This window comes from Clupea harengus, chromosome 1 (genome assembly GCF_900700415.2).
Source record: "Clupea harengus chromosome 1, Ch_v2.0.2, whole genome shotgun sequence".
Classification (NCBI taxonomy): Eukaryota; Metazoa; Chordata; class Actinopteri; order Clupeiformes; family Clupeidae; genus Clupea; species Clupea harengus.
Window position 1 is genome coordinate 22,409,715 of NC_045152.1, and position 25,830 is coordinate 22,435,544.

The window sequence follows — 25,830 nt, forward strand, 5'->3', positions numbered from 1 at the left end:
TATTATAGCTACCGTGTGTAGCAAAGCAGTCAGCCCACCTGGCTTTGAACCCAGGTATATGGGGTACCAAACCTGCACCCTGACCACAAAGCCAAAGAATCAGGGTGAACTGCTCTTTCCCTTCGCTACACTGTATTGTATTGCATTCATTTAACTTTTAACGACATACAGCCTACAAACATAAAGGTCATCATTCTCAATTGGTCAAGTTTGTGTTGCGCAACACAGCACTGTCTCTTATAAAGATCCTGCAGGTGACAGCAGAACAACACAAATAATTGTACAATTGAAAGAATATCCACACGACTGTGCGAATATCACCATGACACATCAAACACGTTTCATTTTGTATCAAAAGATTTGCCCTGCTGTGGGAAAAAGTAATCGGATTTAACCACGCCCCATATTGTGTATGAGACCCTCTATTGGACAACAGGGCTGACGGCAAGCGGAGTTCTGTGATTTGAGAGGTTCTTCCAGCTGTTTCATGCAGTGTTACAAAACCAGAATAGCAACGCAAAAATGTAGGGCTTGTGGAGCTTTATCATATTCGTTTTTGCTTTTGCACTGGATTGGGATCGGTTCCATCGAAAGGTAAACAACATAAGAACTGTATTTTCTCTGGGGATGTCGCTGTGCTGCGGAAAATTCGCGGTAGTAGTGATGAGACGGCTCCCCGGAGTCCAGCATCGGAGTTGGGTGCTGCTTGAAGCACACCGCGTGGATCCATATCCTCAGGGCCCTTTCCCAAGCATCTCTTGGTTAAAAAGTAAACTGTTAGCGGCTGTTTGTTCAGTAGGCTATACTTTCGTCTGTTTATAGAGAGACCATAATGCCTCTGTAACATCACCAGTTAATTCGCCACTGCAGCGCAGACGTTTATTTTGTAAAATAATAGAAGTCGTGTAGTCTAATGTCTAATTTGTGAAAGAGTGGGAATATCTGATGTCTGCTATGTTGAAAACACTATTGAACTAGGTGTGGTGACTGTGGCAGGGAACAGTCTGCATAACCATTACTTGCATGAGCATTTCTGTCTCCTGTCTCCTACGTATCTCCTTAGATCAAATGGACTTCTTTCCTCTCCTGCCTCTTCTCTACACACTCATCAGCTGTCACCCTGAGGAGCAGCTGGGTCCCAACAGCACCCATCACCATGACTACTGTGTTCTGGGGGCTGGACCTGCAGGCCTTCAGATGGGCCACTTCCTGGAGAAAAGTGGGAGGGACTATATCATTTTGGAGAGGAACACTGGCCCTGGGAGCTTTTTCAATGTGTGAGTGTATTCCCTTCAATTTGGGGGAAATGCTCTTGCAAATACTTAATTTGTTAGTTCTAGTTCATTTAAGGTTTGAAAGAACCTGATTGGGGGATTTGTGGTCTGTCACAAGATTTATATTAGCTTTTTACTTTGTTGTGCACTGCGCTGTCAACACTTCCAATTTCATTATCTCTGTAGCTATCCACGACACCGAAAACTCATCAGCATCAACAAGATCTACACTGGGAGGAAGAACGGGGAGTTCAATCTGCGCCATGATTGGAACTCTCTGTTGAGTGACAGGCCAGACTTGCTGTTTCAGCGAATCAGTCGTCAACTGTACCCAGAAGCAGATGACTTTCCCCGCTATCTCTCCATGTATGTGAAAGAATTAGGACTTAAGGTGCGGTATGGAGTGGACATTGGGAAGATCCGGGCCACTGACCTGAGCAGTAAAAGAGGGTACATCCTGACTGATCAGTATGGATCTATCTACAAATGCAGGTGTGTGTGTGTGCGGCGGTGCTTTGGTTTATGAGACTTTCCTTACTTATACTTGTATGTAGTTATTTAACTGAGGCTTTTGAACACAAATGGTGTTTGACACAGGGAAAACATAAATGTTCTCAGTAATTGAGCTGCATATATAGTGAACCCAAGACCATGACCAACGGATGGAAATGGAGTTCATCACATAGATCCTGACAGGTTACTGAGTAGGTGCCATGTTCTTAAAAGATGACATGTTTGATAGTTGTGCATCATCTACTCAGAGTTGTTGTGCAATGTGCAAAAAGCACATTTTATATATTACATTATGAATTATTAAAGGAATTATTAAATAGTTTTTTCCCCAGTTAAACCATGCTTTATCAGTGGGGATGTAGCATCCTATTTACCTCCCATTTGAGAGATGCAATGAGAGATGTTTTTGTTCCATGTCTTCTTCTCTCTCTTACCCGCAGTGTTCTGTTGGTGTCCACTGGTTTGTGGGTACCTCAGCAGGTGGATTTTGTGGGGTCAGATCTAGTGGAGGGTTATGAGTCCATTCCTGTGGATCCTGAGGAGTATAGGGACCAAGCTGTCCTGATTCTGGGCAAGGGAAACGCTGCCTTTGAGACGGCCCAGAGCATCATGGGTAGAGCAAGTCGCGTGCACCTGTACAGCCCAAACCCTGTGAGACTAGCCTGGCAGACGCATTATGTTGGAGACCTGAGGTGTGAACTGGCAGATTTATTTGTATTGTGTTCTGCTCTCTATTTTGTTATATTGAACACGCTGCATTGCTTAGCCCTTAGCTATTGTGCTATTAGCACATTATTACAGAGCATTTATTAACATACAGGACATATACTGTACATCGGTACATATGTAGTTACATTATGCAGCATTGAAAAGAATAATACAACAAATTACCTTCCTGAGCTGGATTTGATTCACAAGTCACATTTTTCATATTTGAAGCACTTTCTTTTGTGTTTTAAATGCTCACATCTTCCTTTCATTCTTTTGTTTTTTGGTATATTTATATCTTCCTGTCAGGCCTGTAGCTGTTTTGCTGAGCACTGAAGCTTTGTGTGTGTCATGTGACCCATATTCTCTTTAGGGCCGTGAACAATGAGCTACTGGACACGTATCAGCTCAAGTCCCTGGATGGCCTTGTGGAGGGAAGCCTGGAGGATATTGCAATCGTGACGAGAGAAAGAGGGAGTAGAGGAAGAAGAGGGGGAGGTAAGAGGAAGAAGAGCAGGGCTAAGGAGGGCCAGGGGAGGGGTCAGCTGTTCCTGACGCTGGCCGAACTTCTGGATGACAGCTCCAGGAACCACAGCGCCAAGGTCAAAGCAGAAAACCTGCCGGGTTACCACAACGACAACTTCTCCCTTCGCCAGCCTTATGATCGGGTGATCCGCTGCCTTGGGTTCCGCTTCAATTTCTCCGTCTTTGATGGGTGAGGTTTCTTTTTCAAATATAAAAAACGCAAAGGTATCACTGGCTACATCATTTAAATGTAGCAAAACATAAATAATTCATCACATGCTTTAATAACAAAACACATACTTCTGAATAACCTCTGACCTCTTTATTTCATTTTTAGCTCTGCTTGCCCTGTCCACAGTAGAAGTGCCAGAGGGCGGTTACCGGAACTCACGGCTTGGTACGAGGGTCGGGGAACCCTGAACATGTTTGTGCTGGGGACAGCTGCTCACTCCCGTGACTACCGCATGTCTGCTGGAGGATTTGTGCATGGCTTCCGTTACACAGGTACTTTTCAAACAAAAGAATTCTCACTAAGTTGCTCAACTTTTTTTTCCATTATTAAAAAACAGCTGCTTAAGATAATAGGTCTCTTAATGCTGTTGCTTGGTTAACTGAGGCATTACTCCAATAAGATCAGGGCATGGTGTAGAGCTTTCACTGTTCTAACTGGAGTGGAACTACATCACAGCCTCTTTATATAGAGATGGTTAACTGTACTATACATCCCTCTTGGTCTTATTGTGTTTCAGTGCGTGCAGTCCACAGAGTTCTAGAGCAACGTTACCATGGCAATGCTTGGCCTGCCACCAAGCTCCAAACCAGTCAGCTGCTCTCCTGGCTGCTGAAAAGGGTTAACGAAGCATCTGGACCATACCAAATGTTCGGGGTGCTGGGGGATGTAGTTTTACTGCATGGGTAAGAAGAGGCTATAAAGGCATTTTCTTTTAGACTTCCTGTCTTTCAGTAACATAGGATCACCGATCTTATATTCAGATGGAAGCAACAAGTCTTTCAGTCTTCAATTAAATGATTTGTCATGGACATGCTGCTTTCATTCAATATTCACGTAATAGTGATATGTCTTTGGTTTCTTTCTCTCTGCTAAGATCCTACTGTGAGTATCTGGAGGAGTTCCCTGTTCAGGCACTGCCCCAGCTGCCTGTTCTCTCTGGTCATCGGGTTCCAGAGAAGGGCCTGTTGGTCCTGGTCCTGCAGTATGGTCTGAACCGCACAGACAGTCTGGGGCCAGGCCGGGCAGAGTCTGAGTGGACCCAGGCCTGGAAGTCCAGCTTCCTTCACCCAGTTCTGTATTACTATGACACTCTACCTACTGGTGAGCTGAAGCGAAGGAGGAAAAGATATTTATCAAACCTGTTTTAGGCTAGTATCACAGGGATTCAGGCTTAAATTGGTCAATTTACTATTGTTTCTTAAACATACAGTACCAGTCAAAAGTTTGGACACACCTTCTCATTCAATGGTTTTTCTTTATTTTTAATTTGTTCTACATTGTAGATTAATATTGAAGACATCCAAACTATGAAGGAACACATATGGAATTATGTGGTAAACTAAAAAACAAACCAGAATATATTTTAGATTTTAGATTCTTAGATCTTTTTAGAAGTAGCCACCTTTTGCTTTGATGACAGCTTTGCACACTCTTGGCATTCTTTCAATCAGCTTCATGAGGTAGTCACCTGGAATGGTTTTCCAACAGTCTTGAAGGAGTTCCCAGAGGTGCTGAGCACTTGTGGCTGCTTTGCCTTCACTCTGTGGTCCAACTCATCCCAGACCATCTCAACTGGGTTTAGGTTGGGTGATTGTGGAGGCCAGGTCATCTGACCCAGCACTCCATCACTCTCCTTCTTGGTCATATAGCCCTTACATAGCCTGGAGGTGTGTTTGGAGTCATTGCCCTGTTGAAATACAAATGATGGTCCCACTAAGCGCAAACCAGATGGGATGGCATGTCGCTGCAGAATGCTTTGGTAGCCATGCTGGTTTAGTATGCCTTGAATTTTGAATAAATCACAAAACAGTGTCACCAGCAAAGCAGCCCCACACCATCACACCTCCTCCTCAATGCTTCACGGTGGGAACCACACATGTAGAAACCATCCGCTCACCTCTTCTGCGTCTTACAAAGACACGGCAGGTGGAACCAAAAATCTCAAATTTGGACTCATCAGACCAAAGTAGATTTCCACTGGTTTAATGTCCATTCCTTGTGTTTCTTGGCCCAAGCAAGTCTCTTCTTCTTGTTGTTCTTCCTCAGTAGTGGTTTCTTTGCAGCAATTCCACCATGAAGGCCTGAGTCACGCAGTCTCCTCCGAACAGTTGATGTTGAGCATTTATGTGGGCTCTAATCTGAGGTGCAGTTAATTGGCGGTTTCTGAGGCTGGTAACTCTAATGAACGTATCTTCTGCAGCAGAGGTAACTCTTGGTCTTCCTGTCCTGGGGCGGTCCTCATGAGAGCCAGTTTCATCATAGCGTTTGATGGTTTTTGCTACTGCACTGGATACATTCAAAGTTCTTGAAATCTTCCGGCTTGACTGACCTTCCTGTCTTAAAGTAATGATGGACTGTTGTTTCTCTTTACTTAGTTGAGTGGTTCTTGCCATAATATGGATTAGAACTGTAGTCGAATAGGCCTATTCACTTTATAGAACTGTGCACCAACCCTGCCTCTGCACAACACAACTGATGGCCTCAAACACATTAAGAAGGCAAAAAATTCCACAAATTAACTGTTGACAAGGCACACCTGTTAATTGAAAACCATTCCAGGTGACTACCTCGTGAAGCTGCTTGAAAGAATGCCAAATGTGCAAAATTGTCATCACAGCAAAAGGTGGCTACTTTGAATAATCTAAAATATAAACCATATTCTAGTTTATTTAACACTTTTTTTGTTTACCACATAACTCCATATGTGTTCCTTCATAGTTGTGATGTCTTCAATATTAATCTGCAATGTAGAAAAAAATTGAAATAAAGGCCATTCGGTGTTTCCGCTCAGAAAACATCAGGTGTCCGTACACAATCCTGGCAATTGTAAATGGGAAACAAACACAGTGACTCAGACTGAGCCATAAACAATCCCAGCCAATCAACACGGTCCTTTAGGACCACGGAAGGGAGGGGTTTCATTTGGTTGGCTATTGATTATGTTGGCGGCTTTCATGAAGCCGAAACCAAATTGCGGACTGCATGTTTAAGGCTTATGCATCCATTACCTTGAGGTATGCCCATGCTTAGTCATAGTTCCTTGCCAAATTAACTGTTTTTCCATGTTGGAGATCTGTAGGCAGACACTTACATTGGGAAGACTAACAGAACCCACACTGTAGGCAACTGTAGGCATTTTTAGAAACATTGTACCATTTAGAAATTACTGAATAATCCATTTTGTTCAGACTATGAATGAATAAACTGAACTATTTCCATTCCTTTACACCATTCACAGAAAAGGACATGCGTCTGCGCCCTGTCGGCTGGCCACTACCACGCCCCAAGGCAATACACCACATGATCGAAGACTTCCTGACAGAGTGGGACCAGCCCATCTCTCACAGCCAGCCACTGCGGCGCTTCCTGGAACACTGTTTCGAAAGGGACCTAAGGACATTCTATGCAGGTCTGACCGTGATAGCAACCTAATGCCATTCTTAACACTATGGAAGTTAAACTCAGTTTCATTAAGCGTAATATACATTGTGCTCACCATCTATGTTCTTAAGTGAAGTTGTGTTGTTCACCATGTGATTCTGTTGCGCATATCACACTATATTTTCTCCTCCACAGAATCCTGTTTCCGATTATCTCTGACCAGTCAGAAGCCACCTGTGTTCTGTCGTCAGGGTTACCTCAAAAGGCAGGGGATTGTGGGCAATCAGAAATTATGGAAACATGCACGTGATGCTGGACTCATGCCTGACCTCCAGGACCCTCAGGTTCTCAGAAAGAACACCCAGCTTCCTCAGTACTTACCCCACACTGGAGCTGCAGTCACATCGGCCATGAACTTTGATGGACTTTGATTTATGTCCAAATAGAACCAAAGATCTGGGGCAAGTCTGGACCTCCTCTACCTCCTCTCTTTCCCTTTTTTTCCAAAGAGGTCGAATGTTTACATTGTAAGATGCATTTTCCTATGGTGGCAAGGGTGTGTATGTTACACTATATTATATGATGACTGTTATGGCTGTTGTATGTGCCTAAAATGTGTGTTTAAGTGGAAGTACTTTTTGTATTTAAAATGATGCTTTTGGTCATGTCCAATATTTTCATCATAATGCAAAGCTCCTTTAGCATCAGTCGCATGTGAAATTTTATTTGTGGCTCAACAGAAGCCTTTAACTTTAAGTAATTACGAAGTGTCATTAAAAGTCTAGTTAAGATGACAGAAGTTACAGTCCACCTAGCAGCATAAACAACGGGACAATATAGTCTGAAGTCTGAATAAGCATTTATCATTCAGAGAATTGGTGCAGAATGATTTCATGTAATTTAATATGGGGAAACCAGTTTGCTTGCATAGGCATAAATCTGCTGTGAGCTTTCTGGATTGTACAACTCACGAAAGAAATTGTACTATCATTTTAGCCCATAGGCCTAATATCAGTATCAATATCAATATCAATGATCAGATCGCCTTATCAAAATCGCCGAAGCCTTCCATCATACCTAATTAAACAGATTAAAGATAAAGAAGTCTATGTTATTCTCAGGTGTAACATTATGCTTCGTGTTGTTTTTCCGTTTGACTGCCTTAGTCTAATAGACAGAATGTGGCTTGTAGTGCCTAATAACAACAACAAATGTTTCGGTTTCAAGCAGCCTACCGAGTCGCATGTGTCGATCTACCATGTCATTGGAAGGCGGCATATGAGTATCGTTAAATTTCATTGGTCCCTCCCGTGCAATGTCTTTCGGCCTGAGTTACAGTGAAGTTTCGGATTGGGCGGAAACGTTGGTGTGAAACAGGCGACATGTTGGATCGTAATGCGAAGAGCGACCCATTTGATTGCATTGAAATCAGTGAGCCGAAATGGCAAAACAACTGTAGTGGTTTCCTCATTCGCAACTGTTGGCATATGCTAATGTGTGCAGCCAAACGAGAGATACTTGTCAGAGCGTGTTGAAAATAGCTGTCACTAGATGCATTTAACGTGAGATCATCTACAATTGGCGTTTGTTATTGTAGAGAAAGGACCTTAGGTTCAGCAAATGCCCTAAAGATGGACGGGTGGAGCCCAATTGTTGCAACCTTTTCCGATGATGAGCGGTCAAGCTCCGAAGGCGAGTATACAATCGGAAATGGACAATCTAAAGACACTGAGAAAGGACAGGATGAAAAGGGGCTGGACGGGGGGTCTACAGCCGGATTTGAGATGACTGGTTTTGGGGACACAGCACTGAGGCTGAATCGGACTGGACAGACAGCCGAGCAGGAACTCCGATATTTGCAGTTGCTCTGGGAACCAGGTCGAGCTGGCGCCGGGGCGGGAGTCGGAAGCAAACCGGGGAAAGTGTCAGGGAGCCGAGCCAGACGCCATATCAGAGTCCGGCGGAATGTGGGGCCGACAGGGAAAGATTTATACGGTAAGTAAGGACTCACAGCTGATGGAAGCTGCATTTTTACATATATGTCATAAAGTGGAGGGAGGAAGACACAATCATATTTGACGTGTGCACACAGACTCGTGATCAAGCCTTTTAAAACTCTTCAATTCGGGCGTTTATTAACAGGGTTAATGCTAAACACTTTTCATGGCTTCCGAGCAACCAGAGGACAAGTAACACCTATGAGCACCAAATAAAGAACAGGCAGTGGTTTATGCAAAGCATGTCCCGTCATAATCGTAGTCCGCAGAGCGGTTTGGCAACTGCACCTGTCTAATCCAGTCTCTACTATTTCTTTCCTCAGCTGTGAGGAGACTACGAGAAGCTGCAAATGGAAATGACATAGACACAGGTGAGACACCAACATTGTTGATGTATGAGTAACGTTATTAACAATAAATATGTGCGTATAAAATACCAGTAATATATTCTGTAACACCCACTTGTTTGTTTCCATATGCCCAACAGTGCGTCGGCTTCTGGAGGAAGACATTGACCCCTGTGCAGCGGATGACAAGGGTAGAACAGCCTTACATTTCTCTTCCTGCAATGGAAATGAGACCATTGGTGAGTTTCACAGTATACATTACTTATTGGAGTATTGTGTTTTTGACTGTCATGTCAGAATGGTCTGTTCCACTATAATTGGCTTAAAGCAACACTGTTAACGTGTTTTCAATGTATTTGCCAGGAACTATGGAGAGAGGGAAAAGAGTGGTATTCCAAAAAACTTAAGATGTCTTGTTATTTACACAAACATTTTAAGGATCTGGTTTGTTGTGTCAAAACGCTGTGAATTTACTGTACACTTGGATGACAACAGCCAATATATCAAAGACCATTAATCCATACACTTTTCTCTTTATTTGCCTGTCTGTTCAGTCGCGCTGCTGTTGAGCTGGGGAGCTGACCCAAACCAGAGGGATAGCCTTGGAAACACCCCACTACACCTGGGTAAGTTAAACAGACATTTGAAAAGTCGCAAGCATGTGTGTGTTGTAATATAATGCTTGCAGAGATTTTAGAGCCTTCGTGGTAAATGTTTACTCACTCACATGATGTATGCTGCAATAATATTTGTTAGTAAGACACTAAGACACTGGTGTAATTTAGAGGGGGGTGAGGTTGTACTCAAATACTGATCAGAACTTACTTGAATGTAACTGTCTTCACAGCCGCCTGTACCAATCATGTGCCTGTTATCACAACTCTGTTGAGAGGAGGTGAGTTAACAAGAGCATTAAAATAGTCACTTTTATCATTCATTCCTATTTCTTGCTAGGTGAACAATCTTATATCAGAAATAAGTTTAATGTCTGAGTTTTGGTGAGGGACAGTGAAGTGCAGAGTGAAGCAGCGTTGTTAGAAATGAAGGGGTACTGTTTGAGATCAGAGTTAAGACCACCTCATCAATAATTGTATTGTGATATGTTGGATGGCAGGCAGTTATCATCTAGGGGGATACTTAATCAAGTAAATGTAAAAAGTTGCGTTTTTCAGGTGCTCGCGTGGATGCCCTGGACCGTGCTGGAAGGACCCCTCTGCATTTAGCTCGCTCTAAACTCAACATCTTACAGGATGGAGACTCAAGAAGTTTGGAGACACTACGAGGGGAGGTGACCCAGGTGAATTACATTTAAAGCGCCTTGAGACAATTTTATTGTTCTGGCGCTATATAAATACAATTGAATTGAATTTGCAGACTTTGAACCATCCACTGGTCTGGAGCCATCTCTTCTGAGGTCTATTATATGAGTTTATTATAATAATATAATAAATGTTCTTGTTCCCCAACTGGTAGAGTCAGTTACTATACCAGGCTCACTGGTTTCTTTCCTAGGGAGCTGATTAAAAAGTGTGTGTCTTTACCTGTAAGTCCCTTTGCACGAAAGTGTCAGCTAAATCATTGCATATAAAGGCATCAATCTATAAAATTGTCTTTCTTATTTAAGTTTTCAAGCAAACTGGATTTTGCATTAAAAAAAGACAGGACAAATATCAGTTGTTGACAAAACCCTCCTGTTCAGCCTCTTCCCTGACCCAGGATGGAGCTTCCAGCTTGATTGTAACCACCATTAATATCAACATAACGTTCCACCTCTGTGCAGATCATTCAGATGCTGCGGGAGTACTTGAACGTGATGGGGCAAAGTGAGGACAGTGAGAGACTGGAACACATCTCCACACAGCTGCAGCATACTCGCACTAAGCAACAGGTATCTCTCTCCCCGCTAGCTGGCTGTTGTGTCTGTCTTGCTGTCTTGCACAGACAGACATGCTCATCAAATGAAATTAAATCCATTCTTGTGCACCCCTCTTCCCACTCTCATGACATTCGCAGAAAAGATTAACAAAAAAACGTCGCTTAAATATCCCAGTTTCTTTGTGACTTCACAACAGGATAATAATTTGCTATTTTTGTGTTAGTGGTCCCTGGCTATTTTGTGTGTGTGTGTTTATAATATAAGAATATATAAATATATACACACACACAAACATTTATGTATATATACGTGTTACTGTCATATGTCATTGCCAGTCATTTCTTATTGGAACACAAAATCAGTGAATTACTCATTAAGTATTCATACAAATGTTTTTTTCTCTCTAAGGTGGATGAGGTGACAGACCTGTTGGCAAACTTCACATCTCTCAGCCTACAGAACTTAGGTGATAGGTAGAACAGGTCACCTGTGGAAGACATTGGTACGATGTGATGTGATGTGTGTGTGTGTGTGTGTGTGTGTGTGTGTGTGTGTGTGTGTGTGCGCGCGTGCGCGCGCATATGTGACTTTGACATTGTTGACCACTTTAAAGTGAAACCGTTTTTACAGGATGGATTCACATTCTGTCCATTTCGTTTTGGCATAGTACCATCTTCCCTGTTAGCTCAACACCCTGATTTGCTGTCTCAACATCTGTGTTGCCTTTTTTCTGTTGCCTTTTATGTATTCAAGTTGTTTATAGTAAAACATTTTTAAAATGTGTGTTTTGTACATGGATGTGTATCAAGTGAACAATGAATAAAATACTGAGAGAAAAGGGTTTTGTGTTGTCCTTTGACTGAAGCTATGATGTTGCAATTCTCTTCTTCAGTGTCTTTTGCATTGCTTCGCTTTGCATTGCATGCATCCTGTTTAACAGGATGTGTGTAATGTCATATTTACCCGTTTTGTCTAACTGCCGATATTAATTATACACTCAAAAAGACCGTTCTCATTGTGCTCGTAAAGCTCAGGAGCCCCGTGGTCCCTCCCCTCTTCTGGTTGTTGCATTGTTGTTGACAGAATTCAAAGATGGCGACTGGCGCCGCTTGATTTTCGGGGACCAGTGGAGGTAACTATGGAGGCTATTTTCGTTGTTTTTCTGTTTGGGCCGCCTACAAAGTGAATGCATTTTTTCCGTCTCTTGTAGAAAGGAAAGTACAGAGATAAAATTACGTCCATACCATAACTAAACATTAAAATTATCCTGAATCGGGCCTGCATACGCAGGAGCCAGGGGCTGTCTTGGCAGAATTGCCCGTGCTATTATCGCTCAGAGCCAGCCAGAAGAGTTGCTTTGGTGAAGGATGGGAGAATGGGATACTGCTGAAGTGAAGGGGGTGTGTTTGTGTATCTTTTCGAAAGTAGGCGGGAAATACCCTATCAAATTGAAGCCCTAATTTTGACAGTAACATCACAGACCTTATCTTATTATTGTAACAAACAAAGGTTATTGATTTAAGGTTTCGGAGCTCGTTGGCGCCGGCAATTAAGAGTCTTGCCAACTGTAGCCCAATGTTGAATGTAACTAACCAGCCACAGACATTAGGATAACGTCACCTTATCGATATTCTACATGACAATTAAGGAAGGTTCAAATTACTTAAGTGCAACAAGAAGTGGGCCAGTAAACAGTGCGTTGGAGGATTTCATTTTGAGTGCCGCAGATGTCAGTACAGATGTGACAAAAGTTTTATTTAGCTGTGGTGCACTTTAAGTACTCGCAAAGTGTCAGCTGTCATCTTTTTTGAGAAATGTCACTATTGACAGGGGGAAATATACAATAGGTCGTATCTGTATTCTATAGAGCATCATAAACTAAAACGTACCGTTTTTAACATCTGTGTGTGATGGGATATAATTTATACCATATATTGGAGACCAGTCTTGGATTTTAGTCAGTTATGATCCAGGTTTTAATCTTATACCGTGGTGGCCACCAAGGGAGACAAAGCCTGAACGTCCACTCATAGCTTCACCTCAGACTCGTCTGATTATCCCTTCAGGGACAGTCTGTTAAATACACTGATATTTAAGGGGTGTTCCCGTCTATTCAAATGGGCCATGGGTGCAGGGCTCCCTGTGTCGACCTGGGGGGAAGGTGAGAGTCTAATATCACACCTCACTCCCCAGGTCAGCCCAAGGTATATTCACCCAGGGTATATTCACCCATGTTTACATGCTAGTTAAATAACAATTATAACTAGGTATAAGATCATTGAATTATTGACTATGGCATATTCTGATTAACTATACCGGTCCCTTCATGTGACATAAGGGAAACACGATTCCCCTAGTCTGACTGGTCTCGTAGTCTGCGGCAAGAGTGGGGCAGCCATGGCTTTCGAGGAAGTCAAGAAGAAAGGAGTTATGGGCAAGTAGGCTATTGATGACTTTATCTATGAATAAGAATATAAAACATTTCATACCAGCATACGACAGACAAAGTGTTAACGAAGAGGCTTCTGACCGAGATGTTTGCTCCTGTGTAGACATGTCAGTGATGGAAGGAGATATTGGCTTGGTGGCGGGACGTAGCCAGCGGGAGAAGAGGCGCTCCTATAAGGACCTTCTACGGGAGGAAGAGGAAATCGCTGCGCAGGTGCGCAAATCCTCAAAGAAACGGCCTAAGGTAACATTTTGCAGTTGGTGTGTTAAAGACATGGGGTAAACTAAGCACATCTCCACAATACCATCCCCCAACCCTGTTACACTAGTGTGGTATACCGGTTCTCTGCGTAGTGTAGTTAGAGACTTACTTGTGTTTCTGCATGATTTTTTCCACCGATAGGCCTACTTCTGTTTTGCATATTAAACGTTTTCATTCACTAAAATCGTTTCTCCTGTAGGACTCTGAGCTGTTCCTGTTGGGTGGAGACTTACACAAGAAGAAGAAAAAACATAAAAGTGAAGAGTTCTATTACAGAGGTAGTTTGTACTAATCCTCTGACTCTCATTGTAACTGAATGTAACTGAATCAATGTCTCTTTCTAAATAAACATCTGCCTAATCTAACCCCAAAAGTACTGTTCAGTCATCCTGCCCATTCTTGCTTTCCAGATCACCATGGCTTAGGCCCACCTGCCCATAAGAAGAAGCGCAAGTCATCGGATCGCTCACCGTCCCTTTCCTCCTCGCAGCATCACTCCTCCCTCCCTACGGACACGGCCATGGGCCTCCTCCAGGCCATCACCTCCCCTTTGGCCACCGGGTCTGACCCCAGCCCCCACCTGCATAAGAAGCCCTCCTACCCCATCTTGTCCTCCTCCCACTCGTCGTCCTCCCATTCGTCCAAGGAGCGCAAGCGTGACGGGGGCGGCGGTGGCGGAGGGAGCTCTGGCTCCTCCAAGGCAGGAGGACACTCCTTCCCCTCTCAACAGCGCTCCAGCGGCGGCACACCGGCATCCTCCGGGTCATCCTCCAAGAAGCACTCACACTCCTCGTCTTCCTCTTCCTCGCGGTCGTCGCTGTTCCACAGCGGCGCGGGGAGAGGGGAGCCCCTCACGCTCCGGGAGGCAGAGGGTCTTAAGATGAAGCTCATCCTCTCACCCAAAGAAAAGGCTGGGGGTGGTGGGGATGAAAGCTTCCCCTCCTTCCCTGGCTCGCACTCGTCCTCCACGACCCCCACCTCCTCAAGCCTCACATCACCCTTGCTCTCCTCATCCACCGCGAAGAAAAGTAGTGGAAAGAAGGAGAAGGAGCGGGACAGGGGGTTGCAGCCCAAATCCATAAAGAAAAAACAGCACAACCCAGAGCCCCTACCTGTTGTGGGCAAGGAGGTGGAGGTGGAGGGTGAGCCTTTTAGGATGTTCTTTGGAGCTCTGGTGTAGAGTTTATAAATCTTTCTGAAAATATAAGACATGAACAGGCTTGATTTGTCTTTAAGTTTCTAGATTCAGTTTAGTTTTCGGCGAGTAATAGTTTTCGCTTTACTTCTGCTTGTTCCCGTTTTTTTCCCGTTCCCTGTGTATCATTTCTTTTTAAAGATGATAACTATGAGTACCGTTAGTAATCCTTTCTGTGTGTACTATTTTAGTTTTATTTTGTTTGTCTTTTTACATCTATTTATTCCATGAAATGTGTAGTATTTTTTCATATTCCATGATTGGTATGCAATCTTATGTATGTTACACCTCTGCCATGTTCTCTGCACAATCGTCTCAGCAGGGCATTATGGGAGCTCTCTTGGCTCGTTGGGAGGAGACAGCTCCTCTTCAGGGGGAGAACTGGAGGCGGGAGAGCTGGTCATCGACGACACATACACCCACCTCTCCAAGAAAAAGAAGAAGAGCAAAAAGAGCAAGAAAAAGAAGGAGAAGGAGAAAGACAGAGAGAGGGAGAAGGACAAAAGCTCAAAGGAGAAGAAGCATACTAAAGGAAGCAGCAGTGGGAAGAAGGGGTTCTCGGGTGAGCTGAAAAACTATTTGAACTATATGATTGATGTGATGAATCTGACATCATTGTAGGGTATGTTTTACTTTGTCAGGGTTGTTGGGTCTCTGTTGGAAAGACACAGTGACACGTTGAGTAGAAACTATGAAGGAGAGAATATCTAGAACATTGACAGTAGATGAGTATATTTGTTGAAGACAAGTTAAAAATGCTTCGCTATGCTTATTTGTATCTAACTATGATCAATTACTGGTCTCAGATCCCTCCCGAGGCTACTCCCATTCTCACAGTTCAGCCAATCACAGCACTTCAGGTGGGATGTATCCCATAGCCACCCCGGTCTCCTCACATCACCACACCAGCAGTGAGACAACGAGTGAGAAGAAGAAGAAAAAAGAAGAGAAAGACCGGGACAAGCACGACAAAGATAAGGTAAGGCATTTCCCCTTATGCATGTGCTCATGGATCTGGAGAGAACGACATGCACCCATCTCTGTCTTTCCTTATATCTCTCTATCTGCCAGCCCAAGAAGAAAAACACGACTGCATATCAGGTTTTTTGTAAGGAATACAGGGTAAACATCAACGCTGAGCAGCCTGGACTGGGTAAGCACTTTATTCTTTTTATATCTGTTTGAATATGATCATCATACATGCTAGATCTTTTTGGAAAATGACATAGTAAATCCATACGATTGACGGAAAATGTTGGACTACATCTTTGATATGTGAATGATTAATTGCTACCTCTGAGGCTCAGTGAGGGGATGGCAAAATAAAAGTCTCGTTACTGTTCTTGCCTCAATAGTGTTCGGTGAGCTGAGCAAAAAGCTTGCAGAGGTGTGGAAACAACTTCCAGAGAAGGATAAATTGGTGAGTCTCACTCTACAGGACCCTCCTGTTCCACTTCTCTTTTCCTCCCCCTGTTCTACTTCTTTCTCTAACCCTTTTTCCTCTTGATCCCTTGCATGAAATGCAGTGGCCACTGCCTCTGTGGGAGTGACATGACTGCATGTTCACAGAAATCTGTTTCCTGAGTCTCTTGTCTTTACTTCATAGTGTTGTATCTCAGAGGAAAATTGTAAATCTCGGAACTATATGAAATTTGTGAAATACTGTATGTTTCATAGTGCAATTTTGATTCCTGACATTTGTGATCGATATAGCATCTTATGTGTACAGGAAAGAAATATAATTTTCTGAGTTTGCACACATCTGTATAAATTCTCTCTATTTGTGTGCCTGTGTACATAAATACCCGTGTCCCTCTGCAGGTGTGGAAGCAGAAAGCTCAATACTTGCAGCATAAGCAGAACAAAGCGGAGGCCACCACTGTTAAACGGAAGAGTTCAGCCACCGATGGCAGCAAGAGTAAAGGTAACCTGGCTTCATCTATACAACAACATGACGAACAACTGCATGACTAACTTGCGATGTTATTCCATGTAGAGCTGTGTTTTCAAGTGGCACTGTATTCCCAATCGGTGTTGTTGGAAACATTGTGTTGTGTAGTACTAACCTCATGTTGCATTGCGTTTACCTCAGAAGTTTTAGCTGAGAATGACGTCACACCAGAGTTGACCGTTTCCCAGTCCAAGAAATTGGAAAACTTAGATGGAATATCACTTATTAGCAATCGTTTGTTGTTAGCAATTGTAACCAGATGTCGGCAATGCCAGTTGATAACAACGCATTATGTGGTATTTTGCGTATACAAACACTGTAGCAACATGTCCACAGATAGAAGTAGACAGTACTGTGTGTACGACTATAATACAAATGTAATACAAATAAGACAGAAGTGCTAATAAGCAGTGTATAGCTGTATAGTGGAGCAGCCATCTTCTGTCTACAAATGTGTTTAATGTATCAAGTGCTTTTCTGCAACATTTCTGATATGACTTTGATAGGTTCCAGTAAGGGACTGGCTGGGGGGTTGTCTCCTGGGAGAGCCTCCATGGGAACGTCACTGTCCCCAGCACGTGTGCCTGAGGTGGATCCTATCGACGCAGCAGCACACCTGCAACTTCTGGGAGAGTCATTGTCCCTCATAGGCCACCGGCTCCAGGAGACTGAGGTGAGACTCGGGACACTGCACTCGCACACACTATTGTTCAGGGTTTCAGCCAGGCGTGAGTAATGGCATTAGAGAGCATATTATACACAGCTTGTAGACCAGGGTGATGATAGTGTTTAATATTGCTGTAAACATTTTGCTCTGATAATAACGATGCCTCGTGCAATGGTTTTGGATGAGCTGTAATTGAAGACAAGTTCAGTAGACTTTTGTCAGCTATGAGTACATTGCATGTTCTGAGTGAACATTTTGTCGATGTGGCTGGACTGATCGGTGAAAATAAATGACACTCCACTTCCAATCAATCAGATAATTAGGGCGTGCAACCAACCAGGACATGGACCCGCCTGTCAGTCGTGTCCTCTTTAAGGCTGCATATTTGTATATGCTTGGGGGAAGGGGCTTTAAGGGGAGCAATTCATAAAAAGTGTGTGTGGGTTTGGTTGTTGAGTTTCAGGCCAGCAGATGTCTGCCAATATTGTCATCTTTACCTTTAATTAGATAGTGGTAGAGACACTGGTGTGGCAGCAATGTTAACAAGTCCATTCATTTGCAGGGTCCTCAAAGATCTAATTTTTGTCCTTGCATTGCTTTTTTAGTTGAATGCACCATAGTCTTCAGTCACCTGATGAAATCACGATGAACATATCTTGCTGTGCATTGTGTCGTGTTGTAGTCAGCAACATCTAGATGTTAGTTAGGAAGAGAAGGGTGGCTGGGACCTTAAACTCAACACCTAGCTGTTAGTTAGGAACAGAAGGGTGGCTGGGACCTTAAACTCAACACCTAGATGTTAGTTAGGAACAGAAAGGTGGGTGGGACCTGAGGCCTTAAACTCAACTCTCACCTGGGTTGTTGTCCTTTTAAAACACTGTCAACATTTCAATTCTGTTTCAGGGATTTATTTGATTTATTTGTGTTTGTTTGTTTTGTTTGTGCCCAGGGTATGGTGGCAGTTTCTGGAAGCCTCTCTGTGCTGCTGGACTCCATCTTGTGTGCTCTCGGTCCACTCACCTGTCTAACGGCTCAGATCCCGCAGCTCAATGGTTGTCCGCGCAATGTCCTGGTAAGGTTCTCCTACTTTTGTAACCCTGAGATACTTTTGGAGAGTGTGAGGAGGTAGGTGTCTCTAAAGGTTGAAATACAGTTGCATTGACGGACTCGTGAACATTTATAGTCTGTATAAAATACGTCTGAGGGTTTGCAAGGTGTCTGAGCCAGCTATCTAATGTTAGCATGCTACTAGCCAAAAGGTAAACAGCAAAGAAAAGTTGTTTGTTTGACTTTTTTTTTTGCTTAGATTTTGTATAAGTTACTGAGAAATAGACACCGTGCAATGTAAAAACCCCGTTATTGTAACTGAAAAATACGTCTGAGGGGATTTGCGAGGTTTTCTGAGCCAACTATCTAATGTTAGCATGCTACAACCCACAAGGTAAACAGCGATTTAAAAGTAGTAGCCTTGTCGGATACTAACACAATTTGGGAGACGCACGCAAGAGGGGTACGTAACTATGCAAGGGGCTCTTGCGTGTCTTGCGTGTCTTGCGTGTCTTACGTGGCTGTGTAAAAGACAGACCATAAATCTGCCTTAAGTGTTTGTTTCTGAAGCGGTGTGTTTGAGCGATTGATGATATGTGAGTTTTTCTGTGCTCTAATGTTACAGTCGAAGACGCTGGACAACATTGCTTATATCATGCCTGGACTATGAGGATCGTCTCTCCTTTTGCTACGTAACAGGAAGTCAGTCAAAGGACTCTTTCAAAAGACATCAAAAGCATCCCGGGAATTTTTTAAGTGGTGGACTCGTAGTGTGCCACCAAAAATGGACATGTTTTTATTGCATTTTTAAAATTCTTAGTTATTTTCTATTGTTATTTTGTAAGGAAAACAGAAATTCTATTTTAGAGAGCGCTTTTAATTCTGTTTTAAGTCTGTTTTGTGTCATAAGGTGTTAGTGTGTGGTTGTGAGTGGGCGAGCACTTAAGTCTCTGAGTGTGAAATGCATTATTTGAGTGTTTGTGTGGGTATTTTCATTTGTATGTTTGAGTGTGTATGTACATTTGAATGTGTTTGAGTGTGTGTGTACATTTGAATGTGTTTGAGTGTGTGTGTGTGGGTGTATTTGTTACTGTGTCATTTTTAAGCATCCGTCTGGTCCAAACTTCTTTTTTTACTCAAATGTGGACTACAACCTAGGCCCAACCTAGTTTTATGTTTTCATTAATGTACCATGAAGATAATATATAGCACTTTTTCAACTGTAGTTTCTCATCGTATTTTGTATGTATATAATCTTAAAAATCATGCAAAAAAAATGTAAAAGGAGAAAAAAGCTTGGGTTAAAAAAAAAGTCCTGAAAGTGCAATCAAGCACATTGTGGTGATTTCTAGTTTTGCAGTAAAAACAGAAAGTGTTAAGGACATCACTCTGCTTTTTTTCATGCATGCATTTTTTTGTATCATCTTGTAATTGTTGTAATGAAAAGGTAAGTGAGTAAGATGTCTGGCAGCCCATCCATGTGCCTCAGATGCAGTCAGCATGAATTCACAGACAGACAGAGTGTATCCCTCAGGATCCTGCTGCATAGCCAGCGTGTCAGCACTGTCAGCCTGCAGCAGAATGCCGATGCTTGACACATTCCCTCTCCTTTAGTTCTGTTACCACAGCATAGCCTAGCCTAGCCTAGCCTAACATAATCTTGAAACTGCCAAAAGACCCAGTAGAGGTTTCCTCTCTTTATTTTTTGTTAAAGAAAGAAAAATAATAGATGCAGTACAAAACAGGAAGGTAATGGGTTAATCTAGTGTTTGGGTACACAGTGTGTCTTAGGGAGTGTCTTCAAAGAGGAAGATGAGAGAAAACGTGTATATACAGTAGCTTCCTGTGTGAGTCATTGGAACCAGGCTGCCGTTGGAGCTCACTGTTTTCAGCCCTGAGAGGTTTTTGAGACACTCCTCTGAGCACCGCAAAAGACAGCGTGCCCGTATACAGTCATGTGAGGAAGGGAGGAACCCCAGCTCATGCCCTTTGTAATGGTAGCGGACTGAGAGCTGAGGAAGTGAACAGCACACTCTGAAACAAGAGGCCGTTTGATAGCAGGCCTTTGAAAAGGTAAAATGACATTTAAAGATACTTTGGAAACTGCCTGTTCACAGTCTTTGCCTTTCCACATGTTTCTGCCTTGTGTGCCTTTCAACTAGTTATAACTGTCAAAAATGACTGATGTTTGGCATAATTATGCTGTACATAGTTGATGGGTGTGTCACTGTTAACTATGGTAACAGAGTAACAATAATCTGTGTGCTTGGGTGAAAAGCCATAATAAATATGAAAGTTAAATATAAAATGAGAGTTAAATTCTGCCTCAAAAGAAAACATTCCTGAGTGATGACTCCTGTAGAATGGGCTCTGTTGCTCTTGCTGTCTTGCTCATAGCCTGGAGGTGTGAACTGTAGACACAGGCATTAAAGACTTCAACAGAAGGCTCTCAAAAGCTGCCCCCTTATTGGACGAGGTGAGGAAGACCGGTTTGTTTACTGATTCTTCAGTTCAAACACTGACCATAGTCTGTATCTGTTGGAATTTTTGTAAATGTTCTAGTCAAACTGGATAGTCAATGAAACTAAAGTTCTCAGTTCAGGTAATCAGTGAAACAGTGCTGAATTTTAGCCAGTGCCCCATTGACCAATATACTAATGAATGGATAAATGAGCCTTTTAGGTGATGGTCAAAATGTATACTTGTGCGTAATAGCGATGCATTGACCTCTAATTTAGCTGAAACATTCAACAATGGAACCCGAGAAAGAGCTACAGAGTGATGAACATCTAGAGGATGGAGTAACTCCAGACACAGAGGGGTGGAGAACGCAAAGAGGGCATCAGGATGAAGGAGCGAATGATGAGGTCATGGATGCAGTATTGCAGAGAGGAGGAGAAAAGGAAGAGGAGCAGGAAATCCAGTATGGAGGTAAGGAGATCATCAATCTGCAAGGAATGTTGAAATTCAGAACATCTATCCTCCGATAATGAAGAAGCTACAGAGCTTAGGGTTGTGTTGGCCTGTCAGTAAGTCCCATGGTTGGTCATTTGTAGAATATGCATCAATTTACAAAAAAAAAAAAAAAAACATTTTCCAGGCCTGGAGAGGTCACTAACTTCAGTAAATTCATGAATTTGGTTTCTTTTATTTTTTGTCATATTTAGGTCTATTCAAATGAATTATTTAATTGTACTCTTCCATGGATAATGTTTTGTTGTGCAAATTTCTGCAACATGATACAGTTTCCACTTCAATTGACATAGCCTAGCCTCTTAGAAAATTAATGAAAAAGGTTGTTGGTTAATGTTCTTTTTAGTCCAGAATTAGTTCCAATCCTGTGGAAAAAATATGCGATTTTGGGTACCTTGTAGGTTGTGAAAGGTCAATTTAATAAAGGGTCTTTGAAAGGTCGTGGAAAAGTTCTGAAAAGTCAATGAAAATGGGAGGTAGCCCATTGTTTTTTTTTTACATATTTCCCCTTGAGATTTCAAGCCATTTTTATCCACCTCTGAGGATGAAGACAAGCACATTCTTCCTTTCAATCCTTCACAATTATTGGTTTCTGCATCAATATTTGATGTCCCACTCTGCAGACAGTCTGCTTCCCTTCTAATGGGGTTACAGAATGTCTTTGGCTGCCCAGTAGATGGCGCCGTTGTTTCATGATTGAACAGGGTATACAGTAAATCGACATAAGTAGTTTAGTCCCAGAACTTTTTTTACTACAGTTCTGTTATGTTTTTTTACTACAGTTCTGTTATGAAAATATGGCACACACAACACACAGACCTAATAAGAAGTGTTAGTAATCGAACACATGTAATCACAGCATGTAGTTTAATCATTTCTAAAATATGACTTCTATTTGACATCTACTTAGAAGAGAGATTTTCTATTTGCATGATCTTTTTGCATTAGTATGAGTAATGTAGATGTTCAGAAATGTAATGTTTTCAGCAAACATAATTTTTTCTTTTTTAAGTCAGCTTTAAAGTAGAAATTATTTGTGTGCGGTAATTATAATCACATAGCCTCTCCTATTAAGGTAATTTAAGATTCTTTAAAGAATGGCATATGCGAAACATCACACTGAAACTATTTTTATGTACATGTTTATGTACATGTCGAAAAAGTAGTGGACCTAAATACAAGGAACCTTTTTGTATCCCCCCCCCCCCCCCCCTAGAAAATGAAATATAACCATTTAAGCATGCCCTTTCACTGTGTGTACTCTTCCTAAAACAGTCCTATTGTTATGTCATCAATTCCATACAAACTCTACACAAACACGGCATACCTGGTACTGACTACACTACTTTAAGTTTTCTGAAATGTTATTTGAGGCAGTGAGCTTTGTCCTCTGCCGTTCTGTGCAGCCTCTGTGTCGTCCTCCTCCTTGGATCCCGACACTCTGCCCCCATCCCTGGCTGCTGCCCCGGCGCTGAGGCTGGTTCTGCTTGGGCAGACGGGCGCAGGCAAGAGCGCTGCTGGGAACTGCATCTTGGGACGTGGGGCGTTTGAGACGAAGGCTTCAGAGGGAGCCGCTGGGACGAGTGAATGTGAGAGTAGAGCTGCAGCAGTTGCTGGGAGACAGGTAGGATGTTTCCTGAGCTGATTAACTACCTTGACCTTGAAAATTCCTTACAGGCACCTCACTCTTAACGGCTGCCTTTAGTGTCCTGTGTTCGGACATAATTGCCACTGCTGAAATCCTTACTTATACAGGCAGGTAGAAAGTAACATAGATTGGTATTATGATTTGTCCTAATACCACAAATATCTTCCCACTACTACATGTGCACCCTTTTATGCAGTTCTAAATTAATTCTCAGCAGTGACCTTTAACAAATCAAGGACTTAATTTTCAACAGACTATCCACATACCGAAATACTTCAAACTGATTTTATTATGTTCCGTTAAACTTGCCTTCCTCTTATCTACCTGACGTCTCCTCAGCTGACAGTGGTGGACACTCCAGACTGGTTCAGCTCAGAGCTCTCCCCAGAGGAGGTGCATCGTCAGATCCGCTCCTGCCTGGCCCTCGTGGCCCCCGGGCCCCATGCCTTCCTGCTGTGTGTCCCCGTGGACCAGCCAGCCTCCATGGAGCTCCTGGGGCTGGAGGCCCTTGAGAAGGTGTTTGGCCCTGGGGCCGTCAGCAGGCACACCCTAGTCCTCTTCACCCACATGGACCGCCTGCCCGAGGGAGTCACCCTGGAGGAGTATGTGACCAGCAGGGAGCGCCAGGACTTGCTAAAGCTGGTGGAGAGGTGTGGGAACCACTACCATGCCCTTGAGAGAGGAAGAGGAGAAGGAGGAGAAGGAGAACAGGAGGAGAAGGAGAGAAGGAGTGTGGAGGAGCTGCTGGAGAAGGTGGAGCATGTAGTGAGGGAGAGCGGGGCGGACTTCCACACCTGGCCTGCCCCCCAGGAGCCTAAGAAGCTGAGGAGAGACAGGGAAGAGGGGCAGGGGGCAGAGAGACAGCCCGTCTCTGTCTTGCCCTCCTCGCCGTCACATCCAGAGCAGGAGGAAGATGCTGAGGGGCCCGCACAGGCAACGGAAACAGACACGGAAGACGATGACGACTTCACAGAAGGTGATGACCCCTCGCTCGCTCCCGACGTGCCCCCTCCCTCATTCCTCTGGGGATTGTGGGATACAATGACGGGGTGGTTGAGCAGTGTGCCGGGGCTGGTGAGGGGCTGGGCCCTGCTGGGGGCCCTGGTGGGGTTCTTTGTGGGGGGGCCAGCAGGGAGGATGCTGGGGGTCACAGTGGGCTCGGTGGGCTCCGAGGTGGGCAGGAGGAGGCGTGTTAAGAAGACCCAGTGAAATTGCACACAAAGCAGAGACAAGCGTTTACACTGTATAATGCATGGAAGCTTTACATTAATGTTTGCAGTAGAGTATGCAGCTACAAAGCAAGGAAACATAAAGGCGTTTGGCTGGGAGAGAGCCCTTTTTTTCTGGGGAGCCACAGTGAGGCTGATCCTACAGGCTGATTCTATCACATTTAAGGCTCCTACTGTTTTAATTGCAATTGCATCAATCAGTCAACTTTTATTTACACTTGAGAAAACACACACTGGCACATTTTATCACTGCTGTGCCACATTATTAAAAAAGAACTAAACCTGTACACAGGTTTACAAAAAAGGCTAATTCATATGACAACAACCCCCATTAAACTGTGTTTAAAATTACTGCGAAATAAAACTGGAAATAAAAATAAAATAAGATCCATGTACAGAATGCTAGATATCTAATTAAAACATTATCTGCAACTGAGGCATTCAATTGGCTGTGTAGTGTTTAGATGAGGAACCAGAAATAAAAATGTAATCAATGGGATAGAATATCAACAAATATCCATATAATAAGTCTATACCAATATAAATATTTGTGTTACTGCCAACTCAATTTTTACTTTAACATGGCAAATCCAAGCATTAATCTACAAGTTTTCCTCCACCTGGTGTTCTAGGTATATGCGATAAGGCAGATAAGCATCCGTGCCCAACTGAAGGTGCACTCATTAAGCAATGCACCAACATATTTAAAAAAAAAAATTACATTGTATTAGAAACCTGTAATATCACCAGGTTTAGGGAACAAGTCTGATAAGCTACAGATCTGTATTATAGATTACCCTCGCTTATTTTAGCATCTTTTAAATAAGATCAGAAATAACATCTAACAAGATATGTCACATGAACATCATGTAGACATAAACATGATCTGGCATGATCAGCTTTGTAATGTAGGCCTGACAATAAATTAAAGAGTCACAAATCAATGAACCACTTTCCATCTGGATATGAGTAGTATGATTTGCAATTTTAAAAAACATGTAATTACTTTAATGAGTCAGCTCAGCTCTCACTGTGGTTCTCCAGGGCCTCTGACTACTGATTTCAAGGCTTCAATTTAGTGCACACTACCTATAATATAAGGCTATAATTCAGTTGCACTCTGGACAATAGATGGTTCTCTGAGCTAACTGATTACTGAGGTAAAAACACTGATCTTAATATCTGGTTTATGTATTTGCTTAACCCTTGAATGTAAATGTATTAAACTTAATAACCAATACGATTATTATAAAACATGAAGTTTTGTCTCATGAAGTTTTGTTAAATCTATCTGGTGGTGAGTTGGTAAATAACCTCATAATGGCCGTGATCTATGACTGACAGGGAAAGACTTACGATGGAACATCACCCCCACTCCGGGATTGCTCACATGGCCTAGCCGGGGAATCCCTGTGTGGGAGGCTGAGAGATAGAACCTATGCGGTGACCAGACAGACAGATAAAGATATATAAGGCGTAAGGCTCCGCCGTCATCTAAATAGATCGGCGCTCCTTCTCCCTGTCACTCTTGTGCAAAAGGGCAGGTTATGGTTTTGA

General features: G+C 43.0%; 4 protein-coding genes across 9 annotated transcripts; all 4 read left to right on the forward strand.

The window, feature by feature from the left end:
* The first annotated feature begins 296 nt into the window (after positions 1–296).
* Positions 297–7,734, forward strand: foxred2 (FAD-dependent oxidoreductase domain containing 2). Its single transcript, XM_012825588.3, has 10 exons — positions 297–594; positions 1,064–1,277; positions 1,461–1,766; positions 2,228–2,479; positions 2,869–3,210; positions 3,358–3,524; positions 3,770–3,935; positions 4,127–4,353; positions 6,491–6,661; positions 6,829–7,734. Exons 2-10 carry the CDS (start codon positions 1,069–1,071, stop codon positions 7,062–7,064), a joined length of 2,076 nt encoding a protein of 691 aa, XP_012681042.1. The 5' UTR covers positions 297–594; positions 1,064–1,068; the 3' UTR covers positions 7,065–7,734.
* A 139-nt stretch (positions 7,735–7,873) lies between these two features.
* ankrd54 (ankyrin repeat domain 54) lies at positions 7,874–11,986 on the forward strand. Its single transcript, XM_012825897.3, has 8 exons — positions 7,874–8,628; positions 8,954–9,001; positions 9,118–9,216; positions 9,532–9,603; positions 9,825–9,872; positions 10,150–10,274; positions 10,758–10,865; positions 11,262–11,986. Exons 1-8 carry the CDS (start codon positions 8,265–8,267, stop codon positions 11,328–11,330), a joined length of 933 nt encoding a protein of 310 aa, XP_012681351.1. The 5' UTR covers positions 7,874–8,264; the 3' UTR covers positions 11,331–11,986.
* hmgxb4a (HMG box domain containing 4a) lies at positions 11,895–19,643 on the forward strand. Of its 5 annotated transcripts, none has more exons than XM_031571625.1 (13): positions 11,895–11,985; positions 13,192–13,287; positions 13,406–13,545; positions 13,763–13,844; positions 13,974–14,705; positions 15,078–15,320; positions 15,565–15,737; positions 15,830–15,911; positions 16,114–16,178; positions 16,580–16,682; positions 17,216–17,382; positions 18,326–18,448; positions 19,049–19,643. In XM_031571625.1, the coding sequence occupies exons 2-13, from the start codon at positions 13,251–13,253 to the stop codon at positions 19,091–19,093; spliced, it is 1,992 nt and encodes a 663-aa protein (XP_031427485.1). In that variant the 5' UTR covers positions 11,895–11,985; positions 13,192–13,250; the 3' UTR covers positions 19,094–19,643. The 5 variants fall into 5 exon arrangements, with proteins under 5 accessions (XP_031427485.1, XP_031427497.1, XP_012681349.2 ...); XM_031571637.1 differs by having other exon boundaries at positions 15,081–15,320; XM_012825895.2 differs by having other exon boundaries at positions 13,763–13,841.
* A 179-nt stretch (positions 19,644–19,822) lies between these two features.
* si:dkeyp-69e1.8 (uncharacterized protein LOC100001340 homolog) lies at positions 19,823–25,533 on the forward strand. Of its 2 annotated transcripts, XM_031571660.2 has the most exons (5): positions 19,904–20,496; positions 20,821–20,899; positions 21,162–21,354; positions 22,803–23,020; positions 23,384–25,533. In XM_031571660.2, the coding sequence occupies exons 3-5, from the start codon at positions 21,177–21,179 to the stop codon at positions 24,251–24,253; spliced, it is 1,266 nt and encodes a 421-aa protein (XP_031427520.1). In that variant the 5' UTR covers positions 19,904–20,496; positions 20,821–20,899; positions 21,162–21,176; the 3' UTR covers positions 24,254–25,533. The 2 variants fall into 2 exon arrangements, with proteins under 2 accessions (XP_012681043.2, XP_031427520.1); XM_012825589.3 differs by lacking the exon at positions 20,821–20,899 and having other exon boundaries at positions 19,823–20,496.
* The last annotated feature ends 297 nt before the right edge of the window (positions 25,534–25,830 follow it).

Bases quoted from the DNA above. Each gene is read 5' to 3' on its own strand.
- si:dkeyp-69e1.8 (XM_012825589.3), top strand. From the start codon at position 21,177: ATGGAACCCGAGAAAGAGCTACAGAGTGATGAACATCTAGAGGATGGA. The intron at 21,355-22,802 runs GTAAGGAGATCA...CGTTCTGTGCAG, and splicing joins GCAGGAAATCCAGTATGGAG to CCTCTGTGTCGTCCTCCTCC. The intron at 23,021-23,383 runs GTAGGATGTTTC...ACGTCTCCTCAG, and splicing joins CAGCAGTTGCTGGGAGACAG to CTGACAGTGGTGGACACTCC.
- foxred2 (XM_012825588.3), top strand. From the start codon at position 1,069: ATGGACTTCTTTCCTCTCCTGCCTCTTCTCTACACACTCATCAGCTGT. The intron at 2,480-2,868 runs GTGTGAACTGGC...TATTCTCTTTAG, and splicing joins CATTATGTTGGAGACCTGAG to GGCCGTGAACAATGAGCTAC. The intron at 4,354-6,490 runs GTGAGCTGAAGC...CACCATTCACAG, and splicing joins CTATGACACTCTACCTACTG to AAAAGGACATGCGTCTGCGC.
- hmgxb4a (XM_031571625.1), top strand. From the start codon at position 13,251: ATGGCTTTCGAGGAAGTCAAGAAGAAAGGAGTTATGG. The intron at 17,383-18,325 runs GTGAGACTCGGG...GTTTGTGCCCAG, and splicing joins ACCGGCTCCAGGAGACTGAG to GGTATGGTGGCAGTTTCTGG. The intron at 18,449-19,048 runs GTAAGGTTCTCC...CTAATGTTACAG, and splicing joins GTTGTCCGCGCAATGTCCTG to TCGAAGACGCTGGACAACAT.
- ankrd54 (XM_012825897.3), top strand. From the start codon at position 8,265: ATGGACGGGTGGAGCCCAATTGTTGCAACCTTTTCCGATGATGAGCGG. The intron at 8,629-8,953 runs GTAAGTAAGGAC...TTCTTTCCTCAG, and splicing joins GACAGGGAAAGATTTATACG to CTGTGAGGAGACTACGAGAA. The intron at 9,873-10,149 runs GTGAGTTAACAA...TGCGTTTTTCAG, and splicing joins CACAACTCTGTTGAGAGGAG to GTGCTCGCGTGGATGCCCTG.